Raw genomic sequence first — 13,667 nt, 5'->3', positions numbered from 1 at the left:
GTGGAGCAAGGGTGATTTTTACCTCCAGATGCACTGTACATACTGAGTGCTGATATGTAGCAAGAGTTCGAAAGGAAAAAACAAAACAAAACAAAAAAAGCCCTAAACACACATCCTAGCTTTTTCTGCTACTTAAATAACTTACTTTGTGTTTTTCTCTGTGCTATTTTGGCGAGCACTGACTTGCGCTGAAGCCTTTATCTGAGCTTCAAGTCTAGAGTAAATGCCACCTGCATGCTGCAATACAGGAGGGAAAAAAAATCAAATAATTTAGCTATGCCAGTTTCATTGGCAACTTTCTAAAAGCTGTTAGTTTTCAGATAACTATTTTTCCAAATGGATGTAGCAAATATCATATTGCATTCTCCTAGAGCCCCAAAGTGAAGATGCATGAGCTTGCAATAGTGCACAGTAACCATGATGTTGGTTTGATTAAGAATGAGCCATAAAGACTTTGCATCTTGCAGTACTCCCAGGCTATGTCTACACTGCAGGCTTCTTGTGCAAGAACTTTTTGTGCAAAAAGTTCTTGTGCAAGTGTGTCCCCACACTTCCATGTGCGTCCACACTTCCATGTGCTTTTGCGCAAGAGCATCCATGGCAGTGTGGACGCTCTCTTGCGCAAGAAAGCTCTGATGACCATATCCGGGTTTCTTGTGCAAGAAACCCCTGTTCCCATCCACTCTAGCCTTTTTGCGCAAGAGCTTGTGGGGAGAGGAATAACTCTTGTGCAAAAAGCCCTCTCTTCTGACAACCTACTGTTAACTGCCTTGCGCAAGAACGGGCTTGTATTATGGATACTCCGCAAGTTTTTGCGCAAGAGTGGCTGTTCTTGTGCAAGAAGCCTGCAGTGTAGACATAGCCCCAGTGTCTCATACTGAGTCCCTCCAACCCATCCTATTTCCAGGGTCAAAAGGTTTTGAAGTAGTGACGTTTAGAAACTTTTTCTGACCAAGTGTGTTGGGGGGAGGGGGGGGGAGAAGGGGGAAAAAAATCACTTTAAAAACTTTGGGAGAGCAATGAATTGCAGTTAATTCACGCAATTAACTTAAAAAAGCCTAAAAACTAAATTTTAAAAATTAATCACAAATAATTGCAGTTTTAATTGCAACAATAGAATACCAATTGAAATGTATTTATTATTATTGGATGTTCTTCTACATTTTCAAATATAATAATGATTTCAATTACAATGCAGTAGACAATGTGTACAGTGCTCACTATCATTTTGATTACATGTATTTGCACTGTAAAAATGATACACACACAAAAAAGTATTTTTTAATTCACCTCCTACAAGCACTGTAGTGCAAACTCTATAGCAGGGATGGGGAATCTTTTTTTGGGTCAGGGGTCACTGACCCACAGAAAAATCTGTTGGGGGCTGCACACAAGTGAGAAGCATAAAGGAAACTCCCCCCCCCAAACCCTCAATGATGTGGCCACTGACTGAGAAGGAGAAAGACACTCTCCACATTCCCCTCAAACATCAGAGCCTAGGGGCTCTGCATCAGTCCACACTGCTTTGGATAGTCATCTAGCAGAACCCATCATCAACGTGGATGCCCTCTGCAATGGTTGTTGGAAGTATGAAAGGACACACACAAAATATCTGTATCTGGAATGTAAATATCTTACTACTTTGGCTAAAACAGTGCCAGAAGAACATTTGTTCTTACTTTCAGATTACACTGTAAACAAGAGATGGGCAGCATTATCCTCCTGAAAATGTACACATTTGTTGGTTTGAGTGATTGGCTGTACAAGAAATAGGACTGAGTGGACTGTATAGGCTCTAAAGTTTTACATTGCTTTTATATTTAAATGCCATATTTTCTGTACATAAACTTTAAATTCAACTTTCATGATAAAGAGATCACACTACAATACTTATTACATGAATTGAAAAATACATTTTACAATGTATATTTTTATTACAAATATTAAGTTAGCACCATACACTTTGAATACTCTTGTAATTGAAACCAAAATATTTAAAAATGTAGAAAATAAATGGTTTTCTATTTTTGTTTAATTGAATCATTAATTTTTGTAATCACCTGACTACCTTTCTTTAAACTATAAAAACCTGATCAAGTTCATCTTAAAGCTTAAGTCTTCCAGACACCTTTAAGAAAACCTACATCTTCATTTTCTGATACTGAAAATGCATAAGTTCAAGAGATCTGCCTAAAATATCACAGTAATGTTACCATAGTATAAAATCTTACTTCTTTGGCTTCCTTTGACTTGGCCCGGTCCAAGTCTCCCAATCTCATTTTTATTAGGTGCCCTGTAATCTCACACATCCTTCGCTGATCTGCAAGTAATAAAAGGGATATCAATATTCTAAATATTCCTACTGTCAAGCTGAAGAGCCATGTTCATGAAGAAAAAGATTATGCATCTATTACTAACAATCCATTGAAATGAGTGGCTTTGTTCTTTGCTTATGTGGAAAGCACAAGCCACTACAATCCAAAGTAAGGCCCTGATTCTGTAGTGTAAAGCAGCTTCACATGGGCTTCAGGCAGGGGCAGGAATCTATCTACATTCATTCTACTGCCAGATTTAAGAGAATGGTTTTGAAGCAGCACAGATTTTTAAAAGAAATAGAAAAGCAAAAGAAACTACCGTATATTCCGGCGTACAAGACGACCTCTGAAGTTAAAAAACATCCCCCAAAAATCGGGGGTCATCTTGTACGCCGGATGCCCCGCCGCCGGAGCCCCTCCGCGGCTTTGAAAGCCTCGGGGGAAGCCGGCGGCGGGGCATCCCAGGCGCGCATGGGCTGCCCCCCCTCCGGAGCCCCTCCGCACGGCGCGGAGGGGCTCCGGAGGGGGGGCAGCCCATGCGCGCCTGGGATGCCCCCCCGCCGGCTTCCCCCGAGGCTTTCAAAGCCGCGGAGGGCCTCGGGGGGGGGGGGGGGGGAAGCCCAGGCGCTCCTGGCGGCTTTGCTCCCGGTGCCTCTGGTCTGCTGGGGACTATCTCCAGCAGACCAGGGACACCGGGAGCAAAGGAGGCGGAGGGGCGCTGGGATATAAGATGAAACCCTATCTTTTACTTAAAAAGATAGGGGGTCGTCTTATACGCCCAGTCGCCCTATACGCCGGAAAATACGGTAGGTAGTTTACCGAGACCAGAGCTTTCAACTCCATACTGGAGCAAGGAAAAGCAATACAGAAAAAGCATGATCTTACTTCATTATAAATTGGGAGATAGGGAGAGAGACATTCACACAGCATATATGTAGAAGCAATAACCATGTGATAAACAACTTATCACATACCTGTGTCATTTACTTGCCGAGGCAATTATCACATACTTATGGCCACATCACCTGTCCCTTAGACTCTCTCTCTGCATATCCTGTTTTGATATGCCAAACAGCTGCCATTTAAAACAAACTAAAAATACAAACCCACAGCCAAGATATTTTTCTTCTCTCTCACTTCCTCCAAAGATTACTCCTGCCATGAGACCCAAACTATCTATTTGCATTAGTCAATCTTTCAGCACATGACTTGATTAATTATTTTCTCTTTATTTTCTCTCTGTAACAAAACACATTTTTCTCCTGTGGGAAAGAAGAGACCAGTGCTAATATGATCCTCAGGTATCATTGCCTAGAGTGCCACCCATGCTGCATGAACATTGTGTGTTTTCAAGAAGACTTTGAAGTTATTGTGTAACATAACAAAGATTGGCTGCAGCTGAAGCTAAGCTAGGGGGAGAGGTAGATACGCTTGAGAGCAGAGATAGGGTCCAGAGGGACTTAGACAAATTAAAGGATTGGGCCACAAGAAATCTGATGAGGTTCAACAAGGACAAGTGCAGAGTCCTGCACTTGGGATGGAAGAATCCCAAGCATTGTTACAGGCTGAGGACTCACCAGTTAAGTAGTAGTTCTGCAGAAAAGGACCTGGGGGTTACAGGATGAGAAGCTGGATAGGAATCAACAGTGTGCCCTTGTAGCCAAGAAGGCGAATGGCATATTAGGTTGCATTAAGAGGAGCATTGCCAGCAGATCCAGGGATGTCATTATTCCCCTTTATTCGGCTCTGGTGAGGCCACATCTGGAGTACTGTGTCCAGTTCTGGCTCCCCACTACAAAAAGGATGTGGATGCATTGGAGAGGATCCAGCGGAGGGCAATCAAAATGATTAGGGGGCTGGAGCATATGACTTATGAGGAGAGGCTGAGGGAGTTGGGTCTCTTTAGTCTGCAGAAGCGAAAAAGTGAGGGAGGATTTGATAGCAGCCTTCAACTTCCTGAAGAGAGGTTCCAAAGAGATGGAGAAAGGCTGTTCTCAGTGGTGACAGAAGGCAGAACAAGGAGCAATGGTCTCAAGTTGTGGTGGGAGAAGTCCAGGTTGGATATTAGGAAAAACTATTTTACTAGGAGGGTAGTGAAGCACTGGAATGGGTTACATAGGGAGTAGTGGAGTCTCCATCCCTAGAGGTGTTTAAGTCTCGGCTTGACAAAGCCCTGGCCGGGTTGATTTAGTTGGGATTGGTCCTGCCTAGAGCAGGGGGCTGGACTTGATGACTTGCTGAGGTCTCTTCCAGATCTATGATTTTATGATTCTATGAATTCTAGATTACAGAATATGAGAATACATGCAGAGGTCCAGTTTAGAGATAGCATCTGCAATGTTTTTTCCATGTTTCATGGAATTGAGTTCAAAGTACCTGGGCTAACAGAAAATTAAAAAGATATACATCACTATAAGGCAGAGCCTCAGCTTTTGCAAATCAGCACATGTTCATTCTATTAAGTGGAACTGCACAAATTTACATCAGGTGGAGATCAGTTCCCGGGGTGAGAAGAGGCTAGGACATCAATGTAACTACAGGTTGAACCACTCTGGTCAGGCGACATCCATGGTCTGGCATGACTAAGTTAGCTCGATGTCCACTTATGGGTGGTATCAAAGTTTCCCCATGGTCCCATAAAGTTTGTTTATAGCCACAAGTCCTGGCTCTGTGTTCTGTGCTGTTATTTAACTCTAATATACCCCTAAATGTCTCTTAAGAGCCCAGTAAGCAGTGGAAGCACCGGTAATGCTGCTAGACATCCCATGATTTGGCAAAGTCTCTGGTTAGGCACTGGTCAAGTCCCGAGGGTGCCAGACAAGAGAGGTTCAACCTGTATTGGCTTCAGGAATTACTTGTGTTTTACACAGTCAAGACTAAGATCAGAATCATGCCTTCCTTCGGTCATAAGCCTTTTGTTGCAAAGGATAATCTCTTTGCCCTTGCAAAGCTATATTGAGAGATAAGACCCAAAATTCATGCATAGTTGCTAATATGACTGAATAAAATATCATTGGGCTTGTGTTATTAGTAAAAGAAGATTAAGTTCCAGATTGGAAATGATAGTGTCGTTTACCATCATTTCCAGTATTTTTTTTGTAACTTCCAATAAGCATTTAAAATTTAACCTAGGCAAGTTTCATAATATAGTTTCTGAAGTCATAAAGAACCCACTTCTCTTCTCACTTAGTCCAAACAAGTCAATATAGTTATACCAGTATAAAACCAGTCAGAAGGCACATTCAGCCTCAAAATAGCAGAGTCCTTTACTGAAATATAAATCAATTATACAACTATATAACTAATTTTAATTATAAAAGCTAAACCAATAAAAATGTACCATCTTCTCTTTGAGCATCTTGGTTGAATCTCAGTGATCTAGAAGCATCCCACTTATTCTGCTGCATACTCACACTGGCAAAAGACAAACATAAGTGCTGTCAGTAGTATTTTACTAAGAAGGATGTTTCACTCAGGACTTGGGAGAAATACTTACATGAATGGAGATGCATCTCGAGAATTTGACTGTAAAATAAATAAAAAACCCACATTCACGAATGTTTTTAAAACTAGCGCTAGCAATAAAGAAAAATTCCTCATTAGACTGATTAAGTTCAATAGCCCATTTCGCATCTCAGATTTACCTTCTCCATTGGTTTCTCCTTTTTTTGAACACTAGGTGAAGAAACTTGCTTCTTTGGATGTTTGATTAATTTTTTTGGCTTATCTTTTCTTCCTGTTAATTAGAACACTAATTAGTAGCAAACATAATCCTGAACATTTAAATCACACCGGCTGCATAGGGATTTCCACATTCCCGCACACATATCAGACAGTGATTGGATACTTTCCCTTTTTGGCAAAGCTATGGAGTGGATAAAAATTAAATTGGACAAACATCCACAAAGCACAAATGCAAAACCCACTCACATGCTTCCCAGAAGCAGCATGCCTGAGCTGAAGTTTAGAATACAAAGAAATATGTAATATATACACTTCTTATTTTAAATAGAATTTAGACCTGCATACCCAGAATGCATCCCAAATAATGCAAGGAGAGATACCTTCTGAAATTTGACTCTGGACTTTCTCTGCCCTGTGCAGACTGATTTCTTCAACACAGGGGGCCAGATCCGGCCCACCTAGCACTTTGATCCGGATCGCGGACTGCATCTGGCTGCTTTCTATTTATAGCCTGCTGCCTGTGCCACTGAATTTCCAGGCAGTGGCTCAGGCAGCAGGATCCTATTTGAATGGTTCACAGTTCCTTGCTGCAGCACTACATAGGCAGGGCCTGGAGCCACAAGCCTTTTAAATTGCTGCTATTTAAAGGGCTCACAGCCCTGCCACTACCATGTTGCCTGGGAGCCGCCCAGAGTTGCTGCGGCTATTTAAAGGGCTCCCAGTCATGTTGCTATACCTGCAGGGGCCTTTAAATAGCTGCAGCAACCTTGGGTGGCTACCAAACAATGCGACAGTGTCTGGGCCAGTCTTTGCAAGCCCCTTGTTGTGTTTTTACTTCAAAGCTTCTGGTCCCAGATAATTCTGAGGTGAGGCTAGTCCTCAGCTCCTGCTTCTTCTGGGGGTGAAGCCAGCCCATGACCATGTACCAAAATTCATTATGTGGCCCCCTGCAAAAAATTATTGCCCAATCTGTTTGTCCCCTTTCCTTCCTTTGTTTTCCCATCTAATTAATTCCTTCTTATCATAACCCACCAAAAGGATTGAAACAACATAAACAAATCTGTGGTCATAAACATGCCATTTACCAGCCATCACTCTCTTTACTCTGCTTGTATGTTATACCCCTTTTCCCACCCTTTATTTGTCTATTTAGATTGTTAACTCTTTGGAAAAGATCTGTCCTTTATTTTCTGTTTGTACACAGTTTAATAGAACAGGGCACCAATCTCAATTGACTCAGACAATACTAAAGCATGATCACAGAAATGTCACTAATGTCCAAAAGTGTCTGGAAGATCAGTTGCAAGTTGAAAAATTTTGCAAATAAGTTAAATAAATTAGTTGAATAAATGAATGACCAAAAAAAGAAGTCACAAGGGTTTGTGAAGAACAAGTCATGCCAAACTAATCTGATAGCTTTCTTTGATAGGATAACGAGCCTTGTGGATAAGGGTGAAGCGGTGGATGTCATATACCTAGACTTTAGTAAGGCATTTGATACGGTCTCGCATGATATTCTTATTGATAAACTAGGCAATATAACTTAGATAGGGCCACGATAAGGTGGGTGCATAATTGGCTGGATAACCGTAGTCAGAGAGTTGTTGTTAACGGTGCTAAATCCTGCAGGAAAGGGATAACAAGTGGAGTTCCGCAAGGGTCTGTTTTGGGACCCGTACTGTTCAATATCTTCATCAATGATGTAGATATTGGGATTGAGAGTATGCTTATTAAGTTTGCAGATGATACCAAACTGGGTGGGGTTGCAACTTCTTTGGAGGATAGGGACATAATTCAAAATGACCTTAGCAAGTTAGAGAAATGGTCAGAGGTAAACAGGATGAAGTTTAATAAAGAGAAATGCAAAGTGCTCCACTTAGGAAGGAACAATCAGTTCAATACATACAAGATGGGAAGTGACTGTCTAGGAAGGAGCATGGAGGAAAGGGATCTAGGGGTCATAGTGGACCACAACTTGAATATGAGTCAACAGTGTGATGCTGCTGCAAAAAAAGCAAATATGATTCTAGGTTGTATCAACAGGTGTGTTGTAAACAAAACTCGTGAAGTCATTCTGCCGCTCTACTCTGCACTAGTTAGGCCTCAGCTGGGGTACTGTGTCCAGTTCTGGGCGCCACATTTCAAGAAAGATGTGGAGAAATTGGAAAGGGTACAGAGAAGAGCGACAAGAATGATTAAAGGGCTAGAGAACATGACCTATGAAGCCAGGCTTCATGAACTGGGCTTGTTTAGTTTGGAAAAAAGAAGATTAAGGGGGGACATGATAGCGGTTTTCAAATATCTAAAAGGGTATCACAAGGAGGAAGGAGAAAATTTGTTCCTCTTGGTTTCTGAGGACAGGACAAGGAGTAATGGGCTTAAAGTGCAGCAAGGGAGGTTTAGATTGGACATTAGGAAAAAATTCCTAACTGTCAGGGTGGTCAAATATTGGAATAAATTGCCAAGGGAGGTGGTGGAATCTCCCTCTCTGGAGATATTTAAGAATAGGTTAGATAGACATCTGTCAGGGATGGTGTAGACAGAGCTTGGTCCTGCCTTGAGGGCGGGGGGCTGGACTCGATGACCTCTCGAGGTCCCTTCCAGTCCTATGATTCTATGATCTCGACAAATGTAATTTGGCATTTTTTTTCATGGCATGTACAGTAATTTGGTTTTAACACTTCATTATTTACTAGCAGACATTCTATGTGATTTATAAAGTTTTACTAGTACATTCTAGAATTCTTCCTAACAAATGAAGTGTTTCATGGTTGAAAATTAGCAAAATTCTTCTTGAGAACGTATATTATACACACACTGTATAGCAAATATCAAAACTGAATTTTACAAGAACTTTGCATCTTTTTTTACATTGAAATTTCACTTATCACATCTCCCTTGATTTGGGGGTTTCTTTCCTCTCTTTATCTCTCTGATTTTTTCTGTTACATATCTTGGCTATTTCCCCCCCCCCCCCCAATGTGTCTTTTTCAGTTGCTTTCCCCCATAATAGATAATACTGGACCATAATTAGTTTCCTTTTCTCCAAGGACATCACTTCTTAAGAAGCACTTTTCAGATTTTTTCTCTCTCTATCCATGTCAACACTAGTCTCCATGTTCTCTCCACGCCCCATCCTCACTACTCCAAGAACAGCAGAGAGTTCTCTATTCTTGGCCATAAGAGCCCTCTCTCCTCTTTTCCAAAATCCCTCATCCTCCTACCCACTCAATTTCGAAACAAGGCCCTTCTTTGCACTCTATCCATAGGGATGGAAACTAACAGTCACTTGGTCACAAGTTATTTTGAATTAACTTTAATAGCGTCTATACATGCAAACTGCTATTTCAAAATTAATTCAAAATAGTGGAGTGCTTGATTCGAATTTGGTAATCCTCATTCTACAAGGAGTAACACCAAATTTGAAATAGCTATTTCGAATTAAGTGCTGTGTAGCCACTTCATTCAAAATAGGGGGCCTCCAGCCCTTCCCAGAGAGCCCTGGTGGCCACTCTGGGCACAACCAGGAAAACTTACTCTCCTCTCCCCCAGCCCCGGAGACGTTAAAGGGGTAGACCCTGGCCACAGTGCCTGTGCCAGCTCCAAGCCTGCCAGCCCAGAGCCAGCAGTGACCACCGGGGCCCCTGACCCAGTGGCCCCAAAACATGAGCCAGCAAGCCACTGGCAGCCAACCCTCCACCGCTCCCCAGAGCAGTCTGCCAACTCCCAGAAGCCTGACAGGGGCCGGAGAAGGCGAGCGCCTTCCTGGTCCAGGGTGGAGATCATGGACCTTATTTGGGTTTGCAGGGGGATGTCCCCAACGTCCATGATCTCCGCACTAGACGGAGGAACATGGCCATCTATGGCAGGGCACCAAAGGCCACATTCAAACCCAGGAGCAGGTTTGCATGAAAATCAAGTTGGTATGGCGAGACCCCCCAACCCTGGGCCCTGAGCTTCCCCTCCCCTTTCTTCGCCTTGCTTCCCCATTCCAGCTCCCTCCTCCCAGGTTTCCCCCTCCCCTCTCCCACCGTCTCTTCCCCTCTCCCACCTCCTTTTCCCAGTCTCCCCAGAGATTCATCTCCCCCCCAGTTTTGTTCAAGAAATCCAGTTCCTGTTTTTGAACATACGTGTCTTTTGTTTGACATCAGGAAGGGGGCCTAGGGAGGGGTAAGTGGAAGGACGTGAGGGAGGAATGGGGCACGAGTCCCTGGTGGGGAGGACCGGGGTGGCTCTGAGGGCTCCTCGGCATGGATGCTCTCCCTCAGAGCCTCCTGGATCCTGACAGCCCCTGGATGGCAGCGTGAAGCAAGTGCAGCCGGGCTGATGGCAACAACCCCGCAAGATGCACCGGCATGCCCAGGGGCAGCTCTGGCTCCATGTGGCCGAGTGCGGTGGTGTCCCAAGCGCAGGCACTCAGGGCACTCCAAGACAGGACTGCTTTGCTGTCCCTCATTGAGGTAGACAAGTAAGCAGAGAACCCTGAGAACTGTCTGTCTGGGGTGAGGGTATGGTCCCTTTAAGCACAGAGCTCAGTTAGCCTCAGGCAGCAGCCCCACACACTAAGTCCTAATCTGATGCCCTGCCGGCACTGGTTCTGGCCAGCCTTAACTTCGGTTCAGGGTCCACTCAGTGTGGATGCGCTATTTCGAAATAGCAAAACGCTATTTCAAAATAGGTTTTGTGTGTAGATGCGTTAATTCAAATTAGCTTAATTCGAATTAACTATTTCGAATTAAGCTAACCGAATTAACGCTTTAGTGTAGACATACCCTCTGAGAGAGACTGCAGGTTAGGAGTTAGTGCAATCTTAGGTGAATTGAGGCAGCCTGTCTTTCACTTCTGATCCTTACCAATAGAAGGAAGATATCAATAACCAGTGACTGCAAATGCTGCTGTAGAAGACACAGCTATGTGGCTAGTGCCATGAGGCCTAATTTCTGCAAAGGAGATGATGGAAGGTGTGAAACAGTTCTGATAGCAGGCCTTTCAGTGAATAAAATAGACCATACAGAATACAGCTTTCATGCATCTCTGAGTATGAGAACATTGGATGCGTACTTTCCCGTTTGTAAGAGTATTTATTGTTGGAGGTGATGAATGAAAGAATACAGGTTAATCTGTATACAGTATTGAATATATACCTCAGAGAAAAGAAAACCTAAAAACAAATTCAAGTGAGATTTTTTTGTGATAGTGTTTACCTTATTTCTACCTGAAGTTCTATTACAAAACAAAATCCACCAAAAATGTCTGCCTTGTAGCTAATCCCTAATTACCAAGGAAGGCATCTTGTAACAGACAGAAATTATACCTGGTTTCTTGTATGCTTCCTCATCATCCCCCACTTCATCCTCAGTGACCTCTGAGCCAGTAGTATACTCCTCCTCTTCTGAGAGTAATGACTGCTGTTTCTAAGCAACAGGAATAAAGTGACCTTTTGTGGTATTTTATCACCTCAAACTCTACAGGCTTTCTAGATCAAGATTTTTGTTGCAGATAAAAATGAAGTGCCAGCTATTTTTGTTAGTTTCTAGCCTTTTTTAGCTAATAGACGAGCTTAATATATTTCCAAGTAATGCCAATAGCATATTATTACATTTGCAGGCTTCCTTGGCTATGTGTTTTATATGGACTGGGTTCTAACCCTAGTCTAGAAGTAGGGAGAACTGCAACACTGCAACCTGGTCTGTCCTGGGGAAAGCATCCCTTGCATGACGCTACTCATGGCTGAGTGTGAATAACTTGCACTGTGCCAATACGGGCCATTCAAAATCAGCATGTTTATAGGTCATCGTAGAAGCAAACAGAAGAAGCCCACCCTCTTAATTTCATTAGGTTATATTATCCCCTCAGTATTTTACAATAAAAGCCCTTTGTAACTGAAGTTTGTACAGTTTCCAGCACAGCTGAGCCTCAATTGCTTCTGTAAGACAAATTAAAAGGTGAGATGCAATGTCGCTTTCACTAATTTGTATGCACTACATGTGAAAAAGAGCTCATCAAGCACCGCAGACTGGACTCATCAATGGAGCTGTCTACATTTATTTGGTTTTATATGTTGAGCCAGATCCTCAACTCAGAGACAGCCTTTTTGCACTAATGGAATAATACAAAGGGCCCCAATTAGCTGGAAAATCTGATTAAGCTCTTAGCATAGATGACTCTGCACTACCCCCTTTACAAGTCCCAGCACAGGAGACATATTTCGGTGTAACTGGAGCATTGTTGCTTCCCAAGTGAGACCAACTGTCTTCCTGGGCCTCTGGGCAAGGGGGAGGGGCAGAGCTCCAACCTCCCAGAAGGGGTAGGCCTCAAGTGGAAAAGGTGGGGCTGGTGCAGACAGTTCCCAGCACCACCTGGGGCATGCTGCACTCTGTATCCTCCTCCAGCCCTCAGTGCTGCCCCAAGCAAGGTGCTCCGGTGGCAATTTTTCACAGTAGCAGTGGCGGTGGTCAAGAGCCCCAGGCCCTTTTGAATCACTGGGCCCTGGGGCAACTGCCCCTTTGCTCCCCCTTCCCCTTACCCCATTGGTGGGCCTGCTGCTTTCTGACTTTGAAGCAGCACAGGATTGAGCTCATCAGACTATGTTTCCAAGAATGCCTAGTGATTCTAGAATAGTGATAGAAATGTAGCCGTGTTAGTCTGGTGTAGCTGAAACAAAAAACAGGACTATGAAGCACTTTAAAGACTAACAAGATGGTTTATTAGGTGATGAGCTTTCATGGGCCAGACCCACTTCCTCAGATCAAATAGTGGAAGAAAATTGTCGCAACCATATATACGAAAGGATACAATTAAAAAAAAATGAACACATGAAAAGGACAAATCAAATTTCAGAACAGAAGGGGGATGGGGGGGGAGGTAAATGTCTGTGAGCTAATGATATTAGAGGTGATAATTGGGGAAGCTATCTTTATAATGGGTAAGTAATTAATGTCTTTGTTTAAACTTAGGCATAAAGTGTCAAATTTAAGCATGAATGACAGTTCAGAGGATTCTCTTTGACGTGTGGTCTGAAAAGGTCTGATCCTGTCTAATATCTGTTTTGTGGGCATTGATTCTTTGGCGAAGTGTCTGAGACGTTTGTCCAATGTACATAGCAGACGGACACTTTCGGCACATGATAGCTATCATGTCTGCTATGTATATTGGACAAACGTCTCAGACACTTCGCCAAAGAATCAATGCCCACAAAACAGATATTAGACAGGATCACAAAGAAAAAAAGTTTCTTGCCATTTCAACCATAAAGGACATTGTCTCAATGACTTGATTACCTGCAACCTGCTTCAAAGACCTTTTCAGACCACACTTGAAAGAGAATCCTCTGAACTGTCATTCATGCTTAAATTCGACACTTTATGCCTAAGTTTAAACAAAGACATTAATTATCTTACCCATTACAAAGATAGCTTCCCCAATTATCACCTCTAATATCATTAGCTCACAGACATTTACCTCCCCCCCCCCACCCTCCTTCTGTTCTGAAATTTGATTTGTCCTTTTCATATGTGTTCATTTTTTTAAGTGTATCCTTTGGTATATATGGTTGCGACAATTTTCTTCCACTATTTGATCTGAGGAAGTGGGTCTGGACCACAAAAGCTCATCACCTAATAAACCATCTTGTTAGTCTTTAAAGTGTTACATAGTCCTGTTTAGTAA

The 13,667-nt window shown here is 42.9% G+C and overlaps 1 protein-coding gene across 4 annotated transcripts in view; it reads right to left on the bottom strand.

Moving 5' to 3' along the window:
- Positions 1–13,667, bottom strand: part of SANBR (SANT and BTB domain regulator of CSR) — a 50,297-nt gene that overhangs the window by 2,881 nt on the left and 33,749 nt on the right. For all 4 annotated transcript variants that reach the window (XM_014573144.3, XM_006122163.4, XM_075925540.1 and 1 more), the window contains 6 exons: positions 11,314–11,413; positions 5,960–6,051; positions 5,812–5,840; positions 5,656–5,729; positions 2,232–2,320; positions 146–237 (listed from right to left, as the gene is read on the bottom strand). In XM_014573144.3, the coding sequence (XP_014428630.1) occupies positions 146–237; positions 2,232–2,320; positions 5,656–5,729; positions 5,812–5,840; positions 5,960–6,051; positions 11,314–11,413 (476 nt within the window). The remainder of the gene's footprint in view (positions 1–145; positions 238–2,231; positions 2,321–5,655; positions 5,730–5,811; positions 5,841–5,959; positions 6,052–11,313; positions 11,414–13,667) is intronic.

This window comes from Pelodiscus sinensis, chromosome 3 (genome assembly GCF_049634645.1).
Source record: "Pelodiscus sinensis isolate JC-2024 chromosome 3, ASM4963464v1, whole genome shotgun sequence".
Taxonomy (NCBI): Eukaryota; Metazoa; Chordata; order Testudines; family Trionychidae; genus Pelodiscus; species Pelodiscus sinensis.
Note: the sequence above shows the minus strand (reverse complement) of the source record. Positions and strands in the feature narration are given on the sequence as shown.